The sequence below is a fragment of the Gobio gobio genome (assembly GCF_949357685.1).
Source record: "Gobio gobio genome assembly, chromosome: 9".
Lineage (NCBI taxonomy): Eukaryota > Metazoa > Chordata > Actinopteri > Cypriniformes > Gobionidae > Gobio > Gobio gobio.
Window position 1 is genome coordinate 16265783 of NC_137115.1, and position 23456 is coordinate 16289238.

The 23456-nt window shown below is 37.5% G+C and overlaps 1 protein-coding gene across 3 annotated transcripts in view; it reads left to right on the top strand.

The window, feature by feature from the left end:
* hipk3b (homeodomain interacting protein kinase 3b) overlaps window positions 1-23456 on the top strand; it is a 76735-nt gene that overhangs the window by 21330 nt on the left and 31949 nt on the right. For all 3 annotated transcript variants that reach the window (XM_079826078.1, XM_079826079.1, XM_079826077.1), the window contains exon 3: window positions 18683-18806. In XM_079826078.1, the coding sequence (XP_079682204.1) occupies window positions 18683-18806 (124 nt within the window). The remainder of the gene's footprint in view (window positions 1-18682; window positions 18807-23456) is intronic.

Below are 23456 nucleotides of genomic sequence, written 5' to 3' on the forward strand. Positions count from 1 at the left end.
GTTATAGAAGTTCTCCAGTGCGTACAAATATGCAAGAATCCACGCAATTATTAGGGAATGAGACCCATTGGCTTTATATAATGAACAGATTTACAACGACATGCATACTGTAGTAAACACAGATGTACAAATGCTTGCGTGACATGAGAAAACAACATGAGATTGAGTAAATGCGGAACTAACCAATTACAGTCTGGGAATGGTCATTTTAAAACGTTTCTTGCGTGAAATTAAATGAAAGCGCAAACATCATTTAAAACATATCACATTTAGTTTTAGTAGTTTGATTTTAGTAGTATGATTGTTCAAAGCATTTAAGATGGTTTATTCTTGTATGTATAGTGCATTAATAGCAGGAGAGGTGGGTCATAGCGAGCTCCGGGAGAGTCAGTGTGCGTGCGGCGTGAGTACTGCATGAGATAATTATTTTTTGTTTTTACAGAGTTTCAGTGACATTATTACATTTAAACTACTATATATAATGTTGAATATATTGTATAGTATTGCAATGGGGGAATATTTGTGTCCCCTGATAATAATATAATAACAATAATAATCTCCTCTTTATTTTGGCTTAAAATATCACGATAAATCATGAGTTTAGTATCGTGATAGTTAGGGCTGAAACGATTCATCGAGTTACTCGATTAACTCGATTACAAAAATTCCTCGTGGCAAAAATTCTGCCTCGAAGCCTCGTTAAATTCCTATGACGCGCACTATACGCGCAGGAATCTGACTCACACGGACCGCTGTTAAATGTTCAGGAAGCACACCATAGCACGTGATACATTTTGAATTTAGTTTAGATTCTAGATGCCCAGAATCACTATAGTAACTGCATGTTTTACACAGTTTATGTAAGTTGATTACTGTTCTTATAGTTGCCACACACGCACACAGCGCGTGCAAGCCCCGAAGCCAGATCGCTTTCACTTTCGTCCTCAAGTTTGTCAAGTAAATGCTTTTAAAGCCTTGCCAGTTTGAACATTGAAGCGATTGTGCACTATTCAAAAACAACAATACGGAAAACTTATCCGTTCAGTGCTCAGCTTTTTTCTGTGACACGGAGAGTTGAGCCGTGTCACGTCTCTGACAACGAGCGCGCGCCCTGAAGGCAGATCACTTTCACGTGAAGATCGTGCGCGGAGAGCTGTGCAGAAACGCAGTGTCAACGCCGTCCTGTGACTAAAGTAAAGTCACTAAAGTAGCTTAGAAACTCAACTCAACCGTTATAGGCATATATTTGAATACCTTTGAAGTAATTACAAACCACAGCTTCATAATGAATAGAGACGAAATGAGTAATTCACACACACAATCACTCTCTCATTAATGCATCCAAATAAATGTAATGTAGGTCTACTACTGTGTTAATGTATCTGTATCTGATGTACAACAAACAAATCTGCCCCACAGACATCAAAAACTGCTGAAAGTGAACCATTTCCTTCAAGTATTTTAAAATTACAAAGAAATGCACTTTTTGCATTTGTTGGAAAAATTCCAACTTTAATAGTAGAAAATCAGTAACACACACACACACACACGCATGCACCCTCCTATCTCTCGCGCCAGTCAGACTAATCGTGGCAATGCATCACATATGCTTAAACTTTTATGTAGCCACGCAACAATAATTTCAGCATTCACTGTATACACCGGGACGCGATGTTGTGACGCGATTTTTCGTACGGATGCTTCACCTAAAATGCACCGCAATGCAAGTGATGCAAGCCAAATGCAGCGTTCTATTGAAAATTAATGTATGTATGGCGTACCAAACTGCAATGAAGCCTCACGCGCACGCACACACACACGTTTGTTTTTGTGAAATGTGAGGACGTTCCATAGGCGTAATGGTTTTTATACCGTACAAACCGTATTTTCTATCCCCTTACACTGCCCCTGCCCCTAAACCTACCCATCACAGGAAACTGTGCAGTTTACTTTCTGTGAAAAAAACCTTGTTCTGTGTGATTCATAAGCATTTTGAAAAATGAGGACATGGGGAACGTCCTCATATTTCACCCTCTTTTTGTTATACCTTTAAGTGCTAGATTAATCGATTACAAAAAGAATCGATAGCTGCAGCCCTAGTGATAGTATCAAATCGTGACATGAGTTTATCGTCGCACCCCTAGACAGTATAGTAAATGATGCCGAGTGGATAAATGGTCCATGTGGCACGGTGAGTTACGTGGTTTCATTCTGCTTTTGGCACAAACATTACAGCGAACATTTTTTTGAAGCCATGATATCATTTTATCAAGGAAAATTATATCGCCGTATGTTATCGTTAATGTTTTATCGTCCAGCCCTAACATATTTTGTTTGCAAAGTTTCTTATGCTTCAACAAATCAGGAAGAATGAGAACCACATATTTGAAATATGATTATGAATATAATACAGACCAGAATTGCGAAAACACTTGTTTAATGCATTTTCTCCACCCTCTAAACCCAAACCTACCCATGTCACATGAAAATGATCCAATCTCACCCCTGTTTTTGCTGCTCTAGGGAGAGTTCTCTCAAACTCACTGTGGGGGCTGCAATCGGGAGACTACTGCCTAAAATTAGCGGATGGGAGAACTGCCAACTCAGTTTGACTTCTATAGATGGTGAAGTGCGCTGGCAGTCAAAGTGAAATAAGGCAGAGCAAAATACTAGAGATCACTTTAGCACTCAGTCAAGGTCACTGTCTTCCAGCGTCAGCTGTTTTGTTGCTTTTAGCAGCGGGAATATAGATAGACATGAATTTAAAAAAGGGGTGTGTTCCAGCAATCCCAGAAATGTAGCCCCACAATTCTTCGGTAAAAATGCAATCAGAATTTTATGACAATAGCAAACAATTACATTTAATTATCTGCAATTTAAATGCATTTGCTCATGTTGAAATTATGTAAATAAGCTCCAAAAAAGCACTACAAGTATAGTCAGTATGACTTAGAATGTGTATATGACATCAATTCTGTTGTTACGTGGTGAACCAAATTTCTGGAGCCAGTGTATGAGGTGCAGGTTCTTGTCATGTTGGTTGTTTTCCATGATGGTTTGGCATGAATAGCCATGGACTTGGTATCTCTTTGACCATGTTCTCTTTGAGTTGGAAACTTTACCTCATCAATCATTTATCTGCTAACGTTGGCAACATGGCAAACAAGGGCAATCAAATTGTGTCCCGTAAGAGGAACAAAGTAAATTTGTTCACTGTCATTTCATTTATATTTCATCTAGAGTGTCCCATTCATTCTGACATCATCTGCTTTCCTCTGTGAGTTTAAAGGTGAAGTAGTAGGACGTTGGATGGGTTTTATAAACATCTGAATGACTGTTCAAGTACGACCAATCCTATGTGTTGTAACCAAAGTCAAAGTTTACAATTCAAAAGAAATAAATGTTCCAAACTTACCAAATCCAATGTATTATATCAAGGATTTTTAGTGTTGTCATCAAGGCCTGTTTGATATGCGTTATCAAGGATCAGGACTCAAGGACATTGGAGGCAAAAGTTATTTTGATTATTATTTTGACTATTGGGTGTAATAGAATAGGTTAAACATGGTTTGATGTTCACATTATTTTTCATTTACTGTGCATTACTGTAGTTCCTCTATTCCCAGTCTGTCTGAAACCCACTGATTTCTACAAAGCCTCTCCTTCCGGAAAGCTCAGTGCGCTCTGATTGGCCAGCTGACCCATTGTGTTGTGATTGGCCACCTCAAGCGTGTGTCGCAAATGTAACGGCCCTTACCATAATTGCATTGTGGAATTCCAGGGAATGAACAAGCTGATTCTGCGGGTAAGGAAGCTTCATCTTCAGAGCTCAAAAAATGCCCAATTCCACCTACAGACCTCGAACCCATTATACACACTTATATCCGCAAGAAATGGCAAGCTGAATGGGATCAGTGTCTAACAAACAAAATTTTACTAAATCAATCCTGTGGTTGGTGTAAAACGTTGTGTCCATTTTGAAAATTGCTGGGATCTTATTACCTACACACTGTCCAATATGGGCACTCCAGACTAACTCATATGTTTGTTAACGGGTGAATATCCTTCTCTGTGCCCCTCGTGCTAGAATCCATTATCACTGAAGTGTAATTTGATGGACTGTGATGCACTGAACTCTGTTAGAATTTTTTATTTTTCAGTTGACTCTTATGAAAAGGTTTTTAATAAAGTTAGACCAGATCTAGTTTTAGAATTTTGATCTAAGATCAAATTTTAAAACCTTTTTTAATCGTTCTTTTATTTTAAAAATCTCTTTCTCACCATGAATAGAGCCGGGGCAGCTGGCATGCCGTCAAAATATAAACACACACGTTAAACGACAAACTAGGCAAACTAATAAACTTTTGTCTAATTTTGCCATTTTGAAAATAGGCCTATATAGTAAGTGATTCATGTAATGTAATAATTACTAACTGTTAATGGGACAAGAAACATTAACGAAGCCGTTTACTCATATTAGGCATAAGATTAATAATGAATGTGTACATTTAATAAACTCATTTAGCTAGCGTTCGTAGCCTTCAGTAAATAAACTTAATGAAATGATTAATAAAACATAGGCCTAGGCTAAATCAGTTGAGCCTGTTTACTTCACTGACACAGATGAAAATGTAAAGACTATAAGTCAAAGCTCAGCTTTAGGAGGGGAAGAGACAGGGCTAGAGAGTGATGTAGATGAGGAGAGGGCAGGAATTGACAAATAATTTGCGGCCAACTGACATGGTTTTAATGCTTTTTCTTATCCATTTTGGCGTTCAAACGTCTTAAAATGCACACATAGATCAGACAAATCAACATTTCCTCGGGCGAGCATTTTGTTTTATTGTTTTCCTTGACTTGTTGAAAAGGATAAATGAATTTGACCATTTGTTAATTTGTTTCGTGAACTACTACATAATTCTATTTGATATGTTATTCATTGAATCTTATTAAATATTAAACTACATGAGCAGTAAAATTATGTTTGTTTACCTGCAGGAATTTGTTGCAATGAGAGAATTTGTCTGCTAGTTGAATCCATGTATTTATTTTAGAACCCTAAATATTTATTTTTGCTTCGAATGATGTTTTAATACTTTACATTTGAAGCATATCATTTTTCTTCTTTCTTGGAAAACTTGTCTCTTCACTCTTGTTTGACCTCTACCCACTCAACTGGGAAAAGTTTGCAACATGTTAGACTTTCTGTTTAGAACTTGGCTAGGCTTGGCTTGACAGGAACTTTTTCCTGTAATTCCGCATAATGAAAGTAAACCACAGATGTTAGAATTTTATGGGAATCCCTCACACAAGGTCACAGAGTTAAGAATTCACCCCTCCCTCTGGGATCAGATTCTTTATTGGTCTTTGTTTTGTTGCACTTCCCAGAAGTGGTATCCAAAGAGAACTAGGATGTGCTCAGAAATCCAGCTTATCTTCCTCCATCATTGTAGCTGTAAACTAGAATAAGGAAATAAAGAGTAGGTGAATTTAATGGATTTAGGTTTTTATAAAATTTGAGGCCTTGTGTAGTCCAAGCTCACAGACAAACTGGTAGGTTTTCTCTGAGATTAACAGATGGAAATATTACTGCAAGATGTTCAAGTTAAATCTTAATGATGCACCATGACTTCAGATTGCAGTCCTGTGATGAAGGGGGTTTCTGCTGGTTTGCTTGATCTGGACAGGTAGCCTCTGTTTGCTAATAGTGACCATGTTGAGGTATGCAGGAGACATGAAGGGTTTGTCTTGGATCTGCTCAGATGCAGTAGATCTGGCTTTGGTTTGAGTTTGAAGAAGATGCTTCATCTCCAGGCGATTTTTTTTTTTTTTTTTTGCGTCATTGTTTGATTTTCTTAATCTTCCCGTATAAAGATCTACCTTCTTTCTGGAAATTTTACAGAAACGATCTGGTGGGTGTATTGTTTAGTGTCCCATTTACTTCCACTGAAAGACTTGAAAGTGGCTGTATGTGATGGAGTATCAGGGAATTTCCTTCGGTCTCTGCGGAATACTTTCCCGGCAGGGCTGCCATCTAGTTCCAACCTGTCTGTGAGACCGTATTATAAAGCAATAGGTTTCATATTGCATATTTTGTGTGATTGCATCAAAACATTCTCAATAGTCTCACTATGATCATAGTTATACGTTTTTACTTTTTAGGGCTTTATACATGACAATCAGGGTGTTTGGTTTCAAAAGTTCTATATTGTCCTCAGCTTGTCATTTCTTTCTTTCTCTAAATATATTATTGTAACATCAAAGTGTTAGCTTTGTGGAAAGGTAGACTTACTCTTATGATGTTTATGTGGTTGTCAATTTAAGATCTAGCATTTGACAGAGCTTCTGTGGTTTCCGGTTACTGTCAGCCTTGGTGACATAGATAGATTTATTTTTGTTTGAATTAAACTAAAAGCTCTTTACCAAGAGAAAACTGAACATTTATAATGACCATGGACATTTCCTTAAAGTTTACACACCCACACAAGGTTCAGGGCACCTAGCTACTTATCAGTGATCACGTTGAAGTAACACATGGGCGTTTGGTTTCCAAGACCTCACAATACTGGGTTTCACATTGATGCAAGAGGACCAAAACAACAGTGGTGAATTGAGAACTGTTTCCCTCTACAAACCAATGTTTGCGTAAAGAAAATTGTCAAATTGGTTTCATCTTACAGTTCACTTTTGAAGTGCAAGTTCAGACAAAAATGAAAATTGTATAATTTCTTAAACCTCATGTTGTTTGAAAGATGAATAATTTTGTTCTGTGGAGCACAAAAAGATATAGATTGTCTACTGAAAAATTATGTGAAATATATGGCTCTTGCACTGTTTAGTATTTAGTAAACACGTGCCACCATCTAAAAAAACAATTATTTCTAACTTCTATTATGTGTAAATTACTGAAAGATAATATATTTTCAATATTTGTTGTAATGGCATCGTTTTATGAATGAAGGCCAGTATTACTAATACTGTCTATGATTTTTTTTTTTTAAACATTAACGATAGACATTCAACATTACAGTACAATTGAAGGCTATCAATATCAACATTTATTAGGCTTTAAAAAAGTAACAACTTTTAATTTAAGTAAACTTAAAACAATCTTCACATAAACCCATTATAATAAATGTCAGATTTACCTGTGCCTTCATATATAATCAATATACAGAAATTGAATACATTTATTGAACACTTTACAGTTTTAACAGCATAAATTATAAATTAAATCTAGATTAAATCCTTAAAACATTCGACTTGTGATATAAAGTAATTTTAGAGAAAAAACATGGTTTTAATCTCATAATTTATTGTGTTTTGATTGTGTGCTAAGCTAACATGCTAGCTAGCCAATGCACCTGCCACCTGGGCAAATAGGTTATTTTTATAAATTATTTTTAATAGACTGAAATTTTGTTTGATCAAAGCAAAACAAAAGAGACAATAAACTGAATGGTAGCTCAGAAGAGATGGCAATAAACATCAGTTAACATTTTATGACATGATCTTGAAAAACATTGAATTCAATTCAGAGTTTTAGACTTATCATCTTCAGATTTGAAATATAACATGGTCAGACATGTGGCTTCAGCTGTAGTGCACTTCTAGATTGCTAAAATGCCAACTTCAATTTTATTTTCATAACGATATTTCATACAAATATATTTCTAATAACTTTTGCTTTTAGTGCAAAGGATTCATTAACTGTATCGGTTTTAGTCTGAGTATGCCATTTCTTAGGAATTTTTCAAAAGCGGCGGTGCAGGCTAACAGGTTAAAGCTACAATTTTCTCTGTTAGCTTTGTTCTTTGATTAACTTTAAAGGGTCATGAAACCCCCCGCTGCAGTGGGTTTTTTTCACACCTTCGATTTGAAAAGGCTTCCAAAAAGGGGCGTGGTCGACTGCGAAAAGGTGGGATGGGTATTGTGTGGAAAGAGAGAATGGTTTGCATAAATAGGGGAGTGTCATTAGGCGCATTAAAATGAGCAAACCGGCAATGCACAGACACAGGTGATAGCGATACTAACAGCAGCAGTTACAGCGTTTCTGAGATGTTCTTGGTTCACACGTTGGCAATGTTTACAATAGAGCCCGACCGATAAAGGATTTTTAAGGCCGATACCGATACAAATATTTGGTCACTTAAAAATCCGATATTCCGATATATCAGCCGATATATATAAAAAATAAAAAATAAAATAACAGAAACGCGTAAAAAAACACAAACAGATTTCCCTTATACATCAGTTATTTGTATTCATGATCCCTCAGCCTCTCTAAAATAATATGATAATGCAGTTTAAAAATAAACTTGTTTGTTTTATTGTTACAACAGAACAGAGGAACATAAAATATATTAAAGTTCTGATAAATAAAATGTATAAAAATACAAACTTAAGATATGAAACTTAAAGTCGTTTGGACGAAAACACAATAGGCTAACAAAAACAAAAAATCAAAGTTACCAGTATTAATAGAGGTGGTAAGCTTTATAAATATAACTTTTAGCAAGACTGGAAAAAAAATATTCAGTTAAGTTCTAGAAGTTCTGATAAATAACAACAACAGCAAAACATAAACTATATACAGTATAATTATGAGCTACCTTATAATTACAATGTCAACTTGCTTATCCCTTTACATGCACTTTTAATTCTATCCATCAAGCTACAACAAACCATTTTCAATCATCATTTGCTGCCTGCCTTCTAAAATCTACTAACGTTACTGATGATGACTCGTGTAATCCATTATTTGACTCGTTAATGCGGCGTCTGAACGAAGTAACGCACTTTCGTTCACTCTTCACGAGCCTAACTTACGATTTACAATGCAGAGACTGGAACTACAAATATACTAGTTATAAATACAGTAATCATTACTTTATTTAGGCAGAATAAGTTTGTTGTGTTTTCCAAGGCGCATTAATGTTAGCGGTCTCCCACTGATAGCCATAGCATTAGCTAGCTTTGTGGTTAGCGTCTATGATAAGTTATAATTTAGAAATATGTATACTTTTTCAAAATAACGGGCAGGGGAGAGATGATACGTCTCATGATGTCAAACTGTCAGACTATTAAAGAAATACATTTTATTCAGTCACATTGTCCGAGGTAAAATAAGTCAGTCAACTGTAACCTAGCGTAATTACCAGCTCTCTTGGCTTACATGTAACAGCAAAACTGGACTTGGCAGTTACAAATTGTGTCATGTTATTTGAGTTAAGAGAACTGATGGGGATGTTCTTTTAACTGTTATTCAATTCAAGCAATGTATGTCTCGTTGCCAACTTACATGCACTTCGCGGATGATCTGTGTTGTGAATGCAGCGCTCAGAGCGCTGAAGCTCAGCATGACTCTGCTGGATCAGCTGGTGGTGTTGCCAGCTGGCACGTTGTAGAGCGCCCTCTGGTGGACAAACTATGAAACGCCAACACTCAATGTGTTTGAGAGGTGTTTCGTCCGGTTTTTTTATTTTTAAAAAAATATTCATTTATCGGCCATCATAAATGCCGATACCGATAGTTTGGAAAAAGCCTAATATCGGCCGATAATATCGGCCCGCCGATATATCGGTCGGGCTCTAGTTTACAACAGAGAGATGAGGGATGAGTACAGCGAATGAGAGCGCTCTGAGATCATAAGTGGTGTGCAGCAGGAAGAACAGACAGAGATCGCTCTAATGTCATTCAGCTCTTCAGATCAGCATATAGGCTAATTGTTAAAAGTTAAATGAAAATAAATGTTATTCTGTATGACGAAATATTTTGCAAAACGTGATAAATCTATATTTGTCCAAATATGCACACTGTTTGGCAAGATGAACTATGCGCCGACGTGGTTATGCTCTCATGAGAGAACATGAACCACCCACGAACACCGTCTCAACATGCTTGCGATGCGATAGAGGAGTGGGGGCCCACGGAGATGTAGCCTACTCAGCAGGGAAGCCTCACTGTAATCCTCAGGTCACCCAGGCTTATCAGCCAAAGTAGCCCCTTTTCTGGTGCACCAGAAAAGAAACTAGATCGGGGTATAAGCTAGGGATGCACCGGTTGACCGGCCAAAAATCGGAAAAATCCTGATTTGTCCAAAAGTGCGCCCCAGTGCACATACGCCTATATTGCAATCATTCGCGAACATGTCACTTGTGTGTTACAAACGTAAACTGGAGAACTGAGGGAAGAGACGAGATACGCTGAAGGGAATGAAGAGCCGCTTTCCTGCGCGAGCTTACCTCTCCGTGCCCTGCACAAGCGTAGATAAGTGAGCGTTTGTTCGGCGCAGCTTCTCACGTGTTGGATCGGATGAGAACGAAACAGACTAATTTGTGACCAAAGCCGAAATACTTCTTTTTGTAGCCTAAAGAAGAACATGCATGCACTTTTGAAATTAAATGCTATCAGTTCTGTAGCCTATAGGAGGATCATTTTTATTTTACCTTAAAATTACATTGACTTAATTTGATTTAAAAAGCACCTGCTGTAGCATCTTAGTTTTTTCGTTGCACTAAACATTTGATTTAACATTTTGGAACAATTATATACTTTGGTTTTATTTAATTTCACTGGTAAATACTTTTTTTCTTTACACTGAATTTAAAAACAAATGCTGATTTAAGTAACATCTTTGTTTGGATTGCAGAATATGCAGTTGTTGCCTTTAATTTAACCTTTCAGCCTTTTCATTTCCAATTCAATTTCCCGTTAATTTGAGATTGCGGACTTGTTTTCATTAGCCAAAAGCCAATTTAGCCTGTTAAATACCATTATAAACATCTTGTTCATGTACACTTTCATTCTATTATTGTGTAAAAAAAAAATCGGAATCGGCCAGTTTTCTTGAAAAAAATCGGTATCGGAATCGGCCATGTAAAATCATGATCGGTGCATCACTAGTAAAAGCGAAGGGACGCAGTAACGTCAGTGATTGACGACGCGCGCTGGATTGCCTGTGACAACCCACGCTGTCCGGCAGTCAAATCTATATTTGTCCAAATATGCACACTGTTTCACTAAGAGCCCGAACACATGCGGATTAGTGCATGTCTGTGACCACAAAAAAAACGGAGAAGACGTGGCTTTTGATTCTTGTTGATATTTTATTCAAAGTATTGTTCATTACAGATCGGTCATTTAGCACTCCTGACATAAATTAAGAAATTAATGTCAACGTTTGCAGGTTCGGCGTGCGATTCCTCAAGTTAATTTTACTTTACCGAACCTTTAGCAATGGCTTCCACAGACACGTCCCGATTACAGCTCGCTCAGCGCCCTTAATTCGTATCAACGCGACCATCCGCGATCGGCTGTTCCACCGTAGATTATCGGTCTTTACCCACACGAAAGTAATCCAGGCAGCACCTTCACGACACGTTGAAAACAACACCTCACTTTCCTCCTTGACTTTTCCGCATGCTGCTTCCAAAACTTCCCCACCATTTCTCAACAATAATGATGGAAGACGAACCTGACAGAAAGTGACTGTCTCATGGATAATAACTAACTTATATTGTATGCATACTACAGCGCAGTGATTGGATTGAATGAGCTTTAGGTCGTCTGCTTCTGTGACATTGCTCCGACTTAGCTTTTCAAACCAGAAGACCGAAATCGCTCTGAAAAATGCAAAAATAACTATTTTTCAAATATGAATAACATTAATGAGTACCTTTTAGTGTTTTCAATCATGTGCAGCCTATACATATCTGTTTACATCTCAAAAAAAGTTTTGGGGTTTCATGAAGCTTTAATGACAGACATCGCAGCAACTGGTTTATTAGGCTGCTGTGACTTTAAGATCTGATTAGGTGTGATCATATAATGTAACGCTAGCCTAAGGACAACGGGAAAAAACGAAGCGGCATGATATATGTTAGTTTTTCACTTCACTAAAGCATAAAAATACCATGCTTGCAGATGTTTAGGAGACAAGCTAAATTCACCTTCTTGTTTCTCAGAAAAACAATGCTAGTAGTTAATCTACTTTGAAATGTACGTTCCGTGTCGGAATGTTTTGTCATTTTCCGCTATACAGACTCCAAGGAGTCTTATTACTTGTTTATTACTTTGACTATGTTTTTCATTACCAGACTTAAGTACATATTCTGGGAACAGGCCCACATGTGCTGTGTAGCTATGATAGGACAGAAGCATGTTTCTCTGAATGTCCCACTGTTGGGTTAATTTAAAAGTAAGCCTGTGAGGCAAGAGGATATTTTGAATGCCAATGCAAAAATAGTTTGTACTGATGGCATCATATAGGCCATACTATATTGTAGCTGTAAGTGCATGGAGCTGATTTTAGATCCACATTCGGTTTGAGCTTTCTCTCTTGTTATGACATGAATGTTCTTAGTTTTCTGGCTTAAATATGCAGTTGCTGTTGCCAAAGTATTGATCATAGTAAAAAATTGACATTATATATGGACATGGTGTTAATTTAATCCGCAATGTTTGGCCAAAAACTAAAAATGATTTTCATTATGTAAATTATAATTATATTTTATTATTAACAGCTTCCACACCATTGAAAAACACTGACTGCCACTGCTTGAAAGTGCGTGAATTACACTTTTGAAAACCTGTACCTTTGTCCAGCTGGTCCTAGGTTTCTAGCTACTGTTCTTGTTGATTTGAGCCTGCAACTTATTAAATACTTTTTTTTTTATATATATATATATATATAATATATTTATCACACTGTCTGACACCCAAACCCCAGGTTGGGAAGCACTGGTGTAGAGTTTGCAACTGGTGTACGGGAAAAGGTCAAACATGGATGCAAAATAAGTATAGTTTCAAAATTATTATTAAAATAACATGGTTACAAAGTGTGTAGTGCAAAACACTTTTTTTTAAACTGCTCCCAAACCTTAGACATTTACAATAGCTACTCTTCAGTCCACATTCTTTTCATTAAATCTTCAAGCAACCACGATCCTGCATTGTGCTTTGGGTAAGAAATAATATTCTCAATATAAACATGCCCCTTAAAGGGATGGTTCACCCAAAGATGAAAATTGTCATCATTTAGTCACCGTCAAGTTGTTCCAAACCTGTATGAATTTCTTTTTTCTGCTGAACACAAAAGAAGATATTTGGAAGAATGTTTGTAACCAAGCAGAACTCGGCAGCCATTGACTACAGCTTGAGCTTGACTAAATGATGACAGAATCTTTTCATTTTTGGGTGAACTATCCCTTTAAAATCGCAATATAATAGGCTGACATGACAAAACTGTACCAGGAAAAAATATATATTAGAGAACAGGCAGGAAATATAATTTATTATGACTAAAGTTTAAATATGCTATATACTGAATAAAAACAATAAAGTAATATTTCAGGTTTTCTTGTATGTAAGTAGGGGGGCTTCAACAACAAAAAGTTGGGAACCCTCGGTCTACTCTGAGGTAAACCCCCCCCCCCCCCCCCAATCCCCCAGTTTTCATTACTGTATGCAATCACTCTGGGCAGATATTTTCACTACCGTGATTATTTAGTGCTGCCCCTCAGAGACAGATCAGATCTATGGATGGAGATGCCGTTAATAGATTGGCTCTCACCTGTTTATGAGGGAGAGACGATATATGAGGCCTGCAGTGGATCATCACCTAGCGACTGTTGGAGATTGAGCTGCTTTACCAGGAAGCTCTCTAAATTCCTTCTTTTGATGTAAGGAAGCTTAATGCAGAGTTTTTTTAACTGAGTGTTATGCATATGATGTCTCACATGTCAAAGACGAAAAGGGGATTTCAAGCATCAAAAAAAAAATGTGTAATCCATTTTTAAATTTAGTTTTTCCTGTACATTAGAATGTGTCCTGTTTAATGTTTATATTTTTCTGTGCAAAAAATAATGACCATAATGGATTTTTTTTTACCATGATTTACAGAAGCGAAACAGAAACGAATGAGATAAACAAAAATTCACCCCCTCACAGTTTTCATGAAGGGCAAAATTAGCCGTATAGACCAAAACCACAATTTGTACCAGGCTGTAAACATGTTTTTTTTTCTGCTGTAAATTTGGGCATTTTAACATCAATGACATTCTGCTCCCTTTTGGATCCTCTAGTGGCCAGTCGATGTATTGCAGTTTAAGTCACTTCTGTATTGGCTTCAAGAGAAACTGGGGAAGGTTGCCACTTGGGTTTTACCCATTTATTAGCAAGAAGTGTTTGTAAGGAAGTGAAAATCATTTAAAATATAATAACATTTAAAATGATTACATATTCTTTTATACGTTTTAATAACTACAGATCAAAATAAGTATGTTGTTTCATTTTTACATCAATATATCTATTACGCTAAATGCCTAGGTTTGTTACTCTGAATGACATTTTGCCAAAAAGGGAAATAAAATGGCCATTGTTCCCATAATTGCAATGGTCTTAATTTTGTGGATGGAAAAATCATGATGCAGCCTAATGTGATTTTATTAAACTTCAAAAAGCTGATTTTATTAAATGAGCACTGCACAGTAGAAATAGTTAGGCTATAGCCCTCAGCTGTACTCATGAACTAAGCATCCATGCCAAAACTGATGCATATTTCGACTTCAAGTCGGCATGAAATAAGAATTGACCCCATTTACTTTGTTGGTGTACATTACTAGTCTAAGACCATGTGTCCACCAAAGTGTTTTTCACGTGGCTGGCTGGCGTATTCAATTGTTTTCAATGGGAGCACTACGTTTTTAGAACGCCATGAGCATAACGAGGCGCTGAGAGAGTATTTCACGCTCAAGCGCTGAGCGTTCAGCTTTTTTTACAGGTCGCCTAGAGTTGAAGAATGTTCAACTTTGAGTAAAACGCAGTGCTCATCACTGTCAGTTTTCACTAGGGTGTAACGATTCACTTCAACTTCATCTACTACATCGATGTATTGGTTTATTTTCCTATGATCTAACTACATCGATCTGTGCTCGGCAAGTTGGCCTTCCGGACGACATATATCGATCTAACATCGTTTTAAAAGGTAATCAATCGATTGTATCGATAATAGGAAATAACGCATTGGATTTTAACACGCCAGACTTTATATGGATGTTTTTCTTAGCACTTTTAATGATAAAGGCGTTAAACGTTACTCGATTCAGTCTGCCTATCTGTGACATCATCGCAATGCACCAGCAGCAGCGCTAAGAAAACAAAACATAGCATGGCGGATGGCAGAGGAGAAGCCAATGAGCGAGAAATTATCAAGCCACCAGGAGAAAGAGCTACCTGTACTTTCAACCCTTGCTTGTTACTTATGCATTCCTGGCACCAGTGTGCCAGCAGAGCGAGTTTTTAGTACTGCTGGCGACATAGTGAACGCACAGAGAAGTGTTCTGCGGTCAGATCATGTTGATCAGTTGATATTTTTGAAAAAGAAATCTGTAGAGTCATTGAAGAGTAGTTGGTTACATTTTATCTTTTGTTAAATATTGTTTGTTTATTAAACTGAGAGTAGTAGCAGGTTAAGCCAGTTTATTCAACCTGAAGAAATGTTGGTTGCACTTTATTTTTTATATTAATATTGTATTTGTATTATTTTAATGTTGAAAAACAACAGCAAAAGTAGCAGGTAAACCTACTGTTAATTAAACCTGAAGAGAAGTTAGTTGCACTTTATTTTTGATATTAATATTGTAATATTTTTATGTTGGAAAACAAAAGCAGAAGTAGCAGGTTAACCTACTGTTGAAATGTTGGTTGCACTTACTGTGCTTTTATTGAAAATGTATTGAATATTCAAAATGAGAGCAGAAAAGGTTAACTTCCTGTTAATTCAACCTAAACTGTTGGTTGCACTTTATTCAAATAAAATTTGAATGTATTTGCCATTAATTGTTGTTTACTTGTTTGTTTATATCCATAATTAATTGATACCTGATTCCCTTACAAGAAACAACAGGAATCTAGGAAACTTTACCTGCACTGACCAGTATCCAGATATTTATTTCAGTCACACAATTTTTGGCTAAAAAGTCACTGAATCGTTTCGGATCGTATCGTTCTAAATGAACCAATATCGTCCTTGAATCGTATCGACAACCTCAAATCGTGATACGAATCGAATTGTTGTTAAAACGAATCGTTACACCCCTAGTTTTCACCCTGCTATCCAATCACAGTGGAGAAGGGGCTGGACAAATACAACACCGATCAACTGCCACATTCTGCTTGTACAACGTCAACAGATGAAAAAAAGCTGGATAATAACGGGAAAAAATTATTTAAAACAAGAGCCGGAGCAAATACTTTACATTTGTATCTGCATTTTTATATAGAATCAATACAGAAACAAACTATCTGTGAAATGAGATGCTAGTAACACTTATGCGGATATTCCGTATCATAAGCAAAGAGTCTCAACTGAAAAAAAACGGTGCGCTGCCAAAATGGTAAGACGCTCCTAGCAAGACGTTTTCAGCAGAGCGCCTAGCGTTTTCAGCTGCCTACAAACTCTTTTGTGGACACGCGGTCTTATTGTTGTTTGTGCCAGTTGTCAACTAACCCCCCCCCCCCCCCCCCCCCCCCCCCCAAAAAGAAAAAACTAATTTGTAATCTTTAATCCAAATCTGAATATGCACATCACCTACAGAACAGTTTTACTGCTTGAGTAGAACATCCCCTCCAACTGTCTTCTGGCCTTTGACGACATATTGAATGGAACACGCACTTTTCTACATCCAATCAATTTCCAGAATGTCTTGGAAGTTGAGCATTATTTCTTTGAATCTGGTTCATTTCACTGTGGATTCTTCGGTAAATCAGTCAGCAATTTCAGCGCAGATTTTTGCTAACAGACTTTTACGATATGGACTCGACAGTATTGCCACAACAACATGTAACTAACTGTGTTAATTTTAATGCCTGTGACCAGTGATTTCTGATATGTAATGAAAGATTCATGTACAGTCAGATGTTCTTTGCCAAGTGTCTAAACAGTCAACCTCACATTGTTTCTCTTAGTAGGATAAACTTAAAGGGATAGTTCACCCAAAAATGAAAATTTGATGTTTATCTGCTTACCCCCAGGGCATCCAAGATATTAGGGTTGGGAACCGAGAACCGGTTCTTATGCAGAACCGAAACTGATTTTTGAAAAATACCAGAACCGCGCGAAATTCCTAAGTTTCGGTTCCGAAAACGGTTCTGGTGCAATGTGTGTGCGAAGCGCTGGAAGCGTATCCTTTCATAGCGAGTGACAGCCAGTGTTGCCAAGTCCGTGGTTTTCCCGCTTTCCCGTTTTCCACTGTTGCCGCGGGCTGTGTTTCATGTCCGCGGGTTGAAGCGATTGTGCAATTGTGCGGGTTTTGTTGTGAAAACCTGGCAACCCTGGCTCACCTCATCATAAATATTAATTACGTTGCCTGCCGCTTCCAGGAGTGCAACGCAGTTCAGCACTGAAAGCCCTCGCGCTACACATTCACGGTTTTGCGTCAGATATTTTCTCGTTGACCACCAGCATGGCGAAGAGAAAGTCACAAGTATGGATTCATTTCAAAAGAATGAATGATAATGAAGCAAAATGTAACACGTGAAAAGTTAATAACATGCAAAAGAGGCTGCACTAGCAATTTGACAAAACATTTGCTACAGCACAGAGTGCCTCAGGGCTTATACCAGATTTATAGTGAAAGGCTATAGTGATTTATATATATATTTATTTATTTATTTGTCAACCGTTGAGTCACCATGGTTTAGGTAAGCGTTTAGGCACAATTACCTTTGTAATGCTGAATTGCAATTTATTATTTACAAGTTCACTGAATAACTGAATTACTATTAAATTAATATACAACTAATTAATAAATATAACTAATAAATATAATTTATAACTTGGTTTTATTCAGAGACAGAGAGATAAAATGTAATAAGACAATTTCAGGTGTTCATTTGAAAAACAATGTGTTGCAAGAATGGCTTAATTAATACTGTATTATATGTACAGTACAGGACTTTTTTGACATTGCCAACCTGTAAATAAATTTTAGAGCAAGTAATAAACACAAAATGGATTGTTTGAGTTGCGTATTGTGCCTTTTTCCTTTACCACTATTTGTTTAATAATTTTAATGGAACCGGAATCGTTAGGCGGAACCGGAACCGGAACCGGAAAATTTCTCACGATTCCCAACCCTACAAGATATAGGTGACTTTGTTTCTTCAGTAGAACACAAATTAAGATTTTTAACTCCAACCGTTGCAGTCTGTCAGTCGTATAATGCATAATGCATGTATAGTGAATGGTAACAAAATCTATGAGAGTAAAAAAAAAACATGCACCAACAAATCCAAATTAAACCCTGCGGCTTGTGACGCCACATTGATGTCTTAAGACACGAACCGATCGGTTTGTGCGAGAAACCGAACAGTATTTATCAAAAAAAAATTTTTTATCTCTACTACACCACTATGTCCAACAGCCGAAAGTGAAGTCTGTACACGATCTGGCCTAGTTTCGTGATCAGATCATGTACCGACCTCACTCACCGGAAGTGAGAGTGCGCTCAAGGCTGTTGGACATAGTGGTGTATTAGAGGTAAAAAATTATATAAATACTGTTCGGTTTCTTGCACACTTTTTGTAGTTCGAGGGTGAAATATGTAGGTAGACATTATTTTATTTATGTATTTATTTTTATGGTGACCCTGTTTCTCATATTGCCGTTTGTCGTCTTCAGGGCTCCTGAGATCATTCTTGGCCTGTCTTTTTGTGAAGCCATAGACATGTGGTCGCTGGGATGTGTGATTGCTGAGCTCTTCTTGGGCTGGCCCCTCTACCCAGGAGCCCTCGAGTTTGACCAGGTAACTTTTCTAAAACACCTATTTTCTTCCTGCATCCACCTTTCTTTCAGTATCTCTCATCTCCTGTCTAAACAAGTCTCATGAAACCTGCCCAGAACCAGAACCTGCCTCATATTTCACCACCAAAATCACATTTGGTGTTCGTCATACTACCTGTTTTAAGCCATTGGTCACATTTTAAAATGAAGCAAAAATTGTAATTTTGTGCTTTATGCAAAATATTATTGCATATTATAAATTTAAAAAGGGTGAAATGTGATCTAGACATGGTTTCGTGAGATTCGGCCATATCTATCTATATCTCTTTCTGTTTCAAATCTTGTTCTATAGTCTCTTTGATACTCACTCGCTCGCTCTCTCAATCTCTCTCTCTCTCTCACTCTCTCTCTCTCTCACACACACACACACACACACACACACACACACACACACACACACACACACACACACACACACACACACACACACACACACACACACACACACACACACACACACACACACACACACACACACACACACACACACACACACACACACACACACACACACACACACACACACACACACACACAGAATGTCTCTTCTTGATCGGGAGTTCTCCATATTTCTCCTCTTCTTGACGTAATCTGTTTAGCACAGAGCCATGGTATGTGCTGTCAGGCCCAAACAATCTCCAGAAGAATTTTCACGGCCGCTTCTTAGCGGCTGTGTTGGAGTACAAGTGTCAGCATGTGGGTGTTTTTTGTGTGCTCTCCTGCTGCTTCTGTCTGAGTGTGCATGGTTTATGATCTGAGTGTTTTCTAGTTTTCGGGCTATACTCCTCCTGCTGCTGGGCCCCTGAATGCCCCGGGGTGAAACTCAGTGGAGGGGGCATTACAGAGTCTCAGTGTGTCTGCATATGTGATTTATATGCCGGAACAAGCCCAGATTAGAACACTGTTTCTGGGGAGGGTTTGGAAAGGAGAGTCCCAGCAACTCCTGACTTGACACAGCAGTTGACGGCAATAGCTTGGGGTGTGATGGGTTTTCCTCCTCCTCTTGGACGGACTGTTAATGCAGCTGGGATATGGATCTCAAGATGCCCGAGGGTGCCATGCCCTTACTGACCATATATAACTGTAATGCCAGGAAGACCTTTTAAGCCCATGAGAATTTGGTCGGCATAATTCATCTCCACTATCACAACACTCTAGCTTTAACTCAAGAACACATATGAGAAGAAAAGTCTGGATTTGCCCATCTGCTAAAAATGAGTCTTTTTTTTTTTTTCTGGCAGATCATAATGTACCCATTCCTGATGTTAGATTCCACTGCTCAACGTCTCTTGCTCCATTTGGATGACTTTATTTTTCTGATCTCCAAACTGGATGGAGCTTTTGTGTTTCTCTGGGGTTTTTTGTTCTCTTTTGTGTGTGTGTGTGTGTGTGTGTGTGTGTGTGTGTGTGTGGAACAAAATACTGACCAGCTGTCAAGCTCCAAAAGCACCATAAAAGCACCATTCTTGAGCTATATTTATATTCATCGGTCTTTTGATGTTATACAGTAGCTTTGTGTGAGGAACAGACTGAAATTTAAATTAGGGCTACAACTATTGATTATTATTTCTTAATAATTTAGTATAATTTTTTACAATTAGTCAATATTTGAGTGAACTTATCAATAAATAACATCTGCCATAAATCTTTCAACATTTTATTCAAACATTTTCTCATTAAAAATTGCAACAAATAAAGTACCAATAATTTAAAGGCATCTATCAGTAATACAAATGTCTATGATCCCTGCATTTGGGATTGACAACATGATTTGCCTACTGGTGTGAGTCTTTGTTCATTCAGCTCATAGACCGTAAAAAAGAAGCTGTCAATCTCAGCTGTCAATCAAGACGTCACATCCAATCGAGGTGTGAGTTCATCTATCAGATATTTTAACCCTCTGTTGAAGGACACTTTTTACCAAAATCAAGCTCAAATGGAGTTACAAGGTTTTTCAGCAGTGGATGTCGCAGATTTGTGTTTTGTCAGTCATTAGAAGGCATCTGAGGCAGTAAGTGCATCACATTACATTTTTATCAACTTACTGGTTACAAAGTTTATTGTAGCTATGTTGGCGCTCAGTTTTTCCTGTCATTTAATACATTGGTTCAAAATCTTGTTAATAAGTGCTATGCACAGGCTGTATTGGCTATGACTAGACAGCAAATACCAGACTAAGACTCTCTTCTCTGATCCTCAAATACATAAAACATTAGCCTTTACAAACATTGTGTTTTTTTTTTAAATAAAGAAAGCGCTGTACTTATTCAAACAACCAGTTATTTATTTACCTTTGCACTGCAAAGAAGCAGAGACTGTCGCTAAAATGTGTGTGGCACATCATTTTAAAAGGACGCGGGTGGAGTTACTGTATGGGGCTCCATCAAGCATGCCGCACAAGTCCTGAAAAGAGAAGCCAAAACGTTTCGATCGCCCCCAGGTGGTTAGTCCCAATATAGCTCATAAACCCTGCCCTCTCCGTATAATGTAATGGGACGTGGCACAAACTAAACAATCAAATTATACTCATAATGTTTTTTTTCACAGGTGGATTCTGTCATTTTTTGTAGTTTTTATCAAGCTGATGTAAGTTCCAGTGTTCGTTTTTTTATTTTTATTAGTTTGGTTTTAGTTATTTAATGCTATAAAAACAGGGCAAGTGATGTCATGATTAACAGCTGTGATTGACAGCTTCTCTGAGTGAAGTAGTCACTGAGGCACTAACAATCTCCTCCCGAAAAAAGTCTGAAGCTTTAACTTTAATTTCTATATTTTCCATAACTGTTTATTTCACACCAACATAATGAGTTGTTCTGCAGTAAATTATACTAACAGATACTGCGGGAGTGTAGGCCGAGTCTAGATAACGCGGCTCTACTTCTGCTCTCTACTGCGCAGACTCGGGTCCTGTGTTCACTACTGCGCAGACTCAGGTCCCAAATCATCCCAAGATGTCAGTGCCATATTCGGACGTTGGCGGCTTCACTTTTCTTCAGTGGAAGATGGTGAAGGTGCGTTGTCCATATTTTTTTACGGTGGATGGGCTCCATCCACTAGAGTTACAAGGTTTAGTAATTAGCTTTTTTTAGAATAAAGTTCTATTCAAGCTTTTGTATAAAGTATAGGCAAAAAAAAGTACAAATAAATAACGTTTTTAACTGGTTAAAAAAATAGCATTATCAAGCTGTTTTCGGAATGGTAATGTTACAGAAGCAACGCTTCTAAATAAACTTTAAAATATTGATTCTGCTCGGAGTGAACAGATTGTTTTTACCCCCAATTTTTATCCACCGCTTTGCAAACAAACGATCTAATGGTATTTTTTTTAAGATTAAACAAATCTAACACTGTTAAATATATTCTTCAGGAAATCCCAGAATACATATCCATTTTTCATACTATTTTATTTAAATTAAGTTTTAGCATTTAATAAGATTGTTTTCTGTTTGTTTGTATGATTTTAGTAGAGTTTAGAGTATTTTAGTTTTAGTTTATTTGGGCGAAATAGTATAGAATATTAATATTTATCATTTATCAATTCTCAGCAATCCAATCTCGTGGAAATTTGTGGGCAACCTAACCCTGAGGCAACATGATCAGATCGTACAAAAACGGATTGAGATCAGACAAAATATACATTTGCAAGCAAAATGCAGAATTGTAAAATAAACGTGCAAATTGTCATGATGAGATTGCTCATAAAACATAAATAATTATTGACTACAATTTGTAAATTGATGCATCCGTAGATTTTGCATTTAGTGTGCATGTCAGACGCATTTAAAAATATGTTGGACAGTGATTCATAATGTAGCGACAGTACACTCAGTGTTGGTAGCAGGCATTGGCACCGAAAGTAAAGTTGAAGAAAGTTGCTGGAAAGTAAAGAAAAAAAAAAGTTGGCATGTTTATAGCTAGGTACCTGACATTTGACGCTGACACTATCGCCCCCTTGAGTACTGAGGTTTGTTACCACCACGGGATAGCAATGCAAGACCACATAAAGTATGTTTAACAGGACGTCACCAAATCACGTGTTGGGTGTCACCTAACTGCCTAAGGTGTGATTCCAGTTTAGGGACTAAAATGGCTTGTGGGGTCACACTCCTATTCCATGCGCCTCCTTTACTGGGGTGTTCAATTTAAGCTCACACAGCAAAAGATATTTATAGCATAAATGAACGCCCCTTTACGGCACCAATCGTAGTGGCTCATCTTGCAGGCATGTGGAGCCTTTCGTTTGACACTGCTGCTGTATTATAGCAAGTGGCTATAAGACCTCTTGAATGTGGAAGAAATGCGTGTTAGCCGACTGCAAACCTTGGGTGCAGGTTTGGACATGTAGGCATATTCTTTCAGTACTAAAGTGATACATCCCTGTTTGAAAATAAAGCTGTTACTCTGAGAGGCTGAAACACCCAGAACACATACACAGTGTGCAGAATTAGCACTTACCCATGTGCCAAATGTGTGTAAAAATAAAACGGACTTGCTAGCCAGTTGGCTGATATCATCTTTTTTTAAATGAATTAAAATGTTTTGCATGATTTAAATGGCAATGAAAGAATAACAATAATGATCTGGCCCGAGTGTTGGGTATTTCTTCTTATAA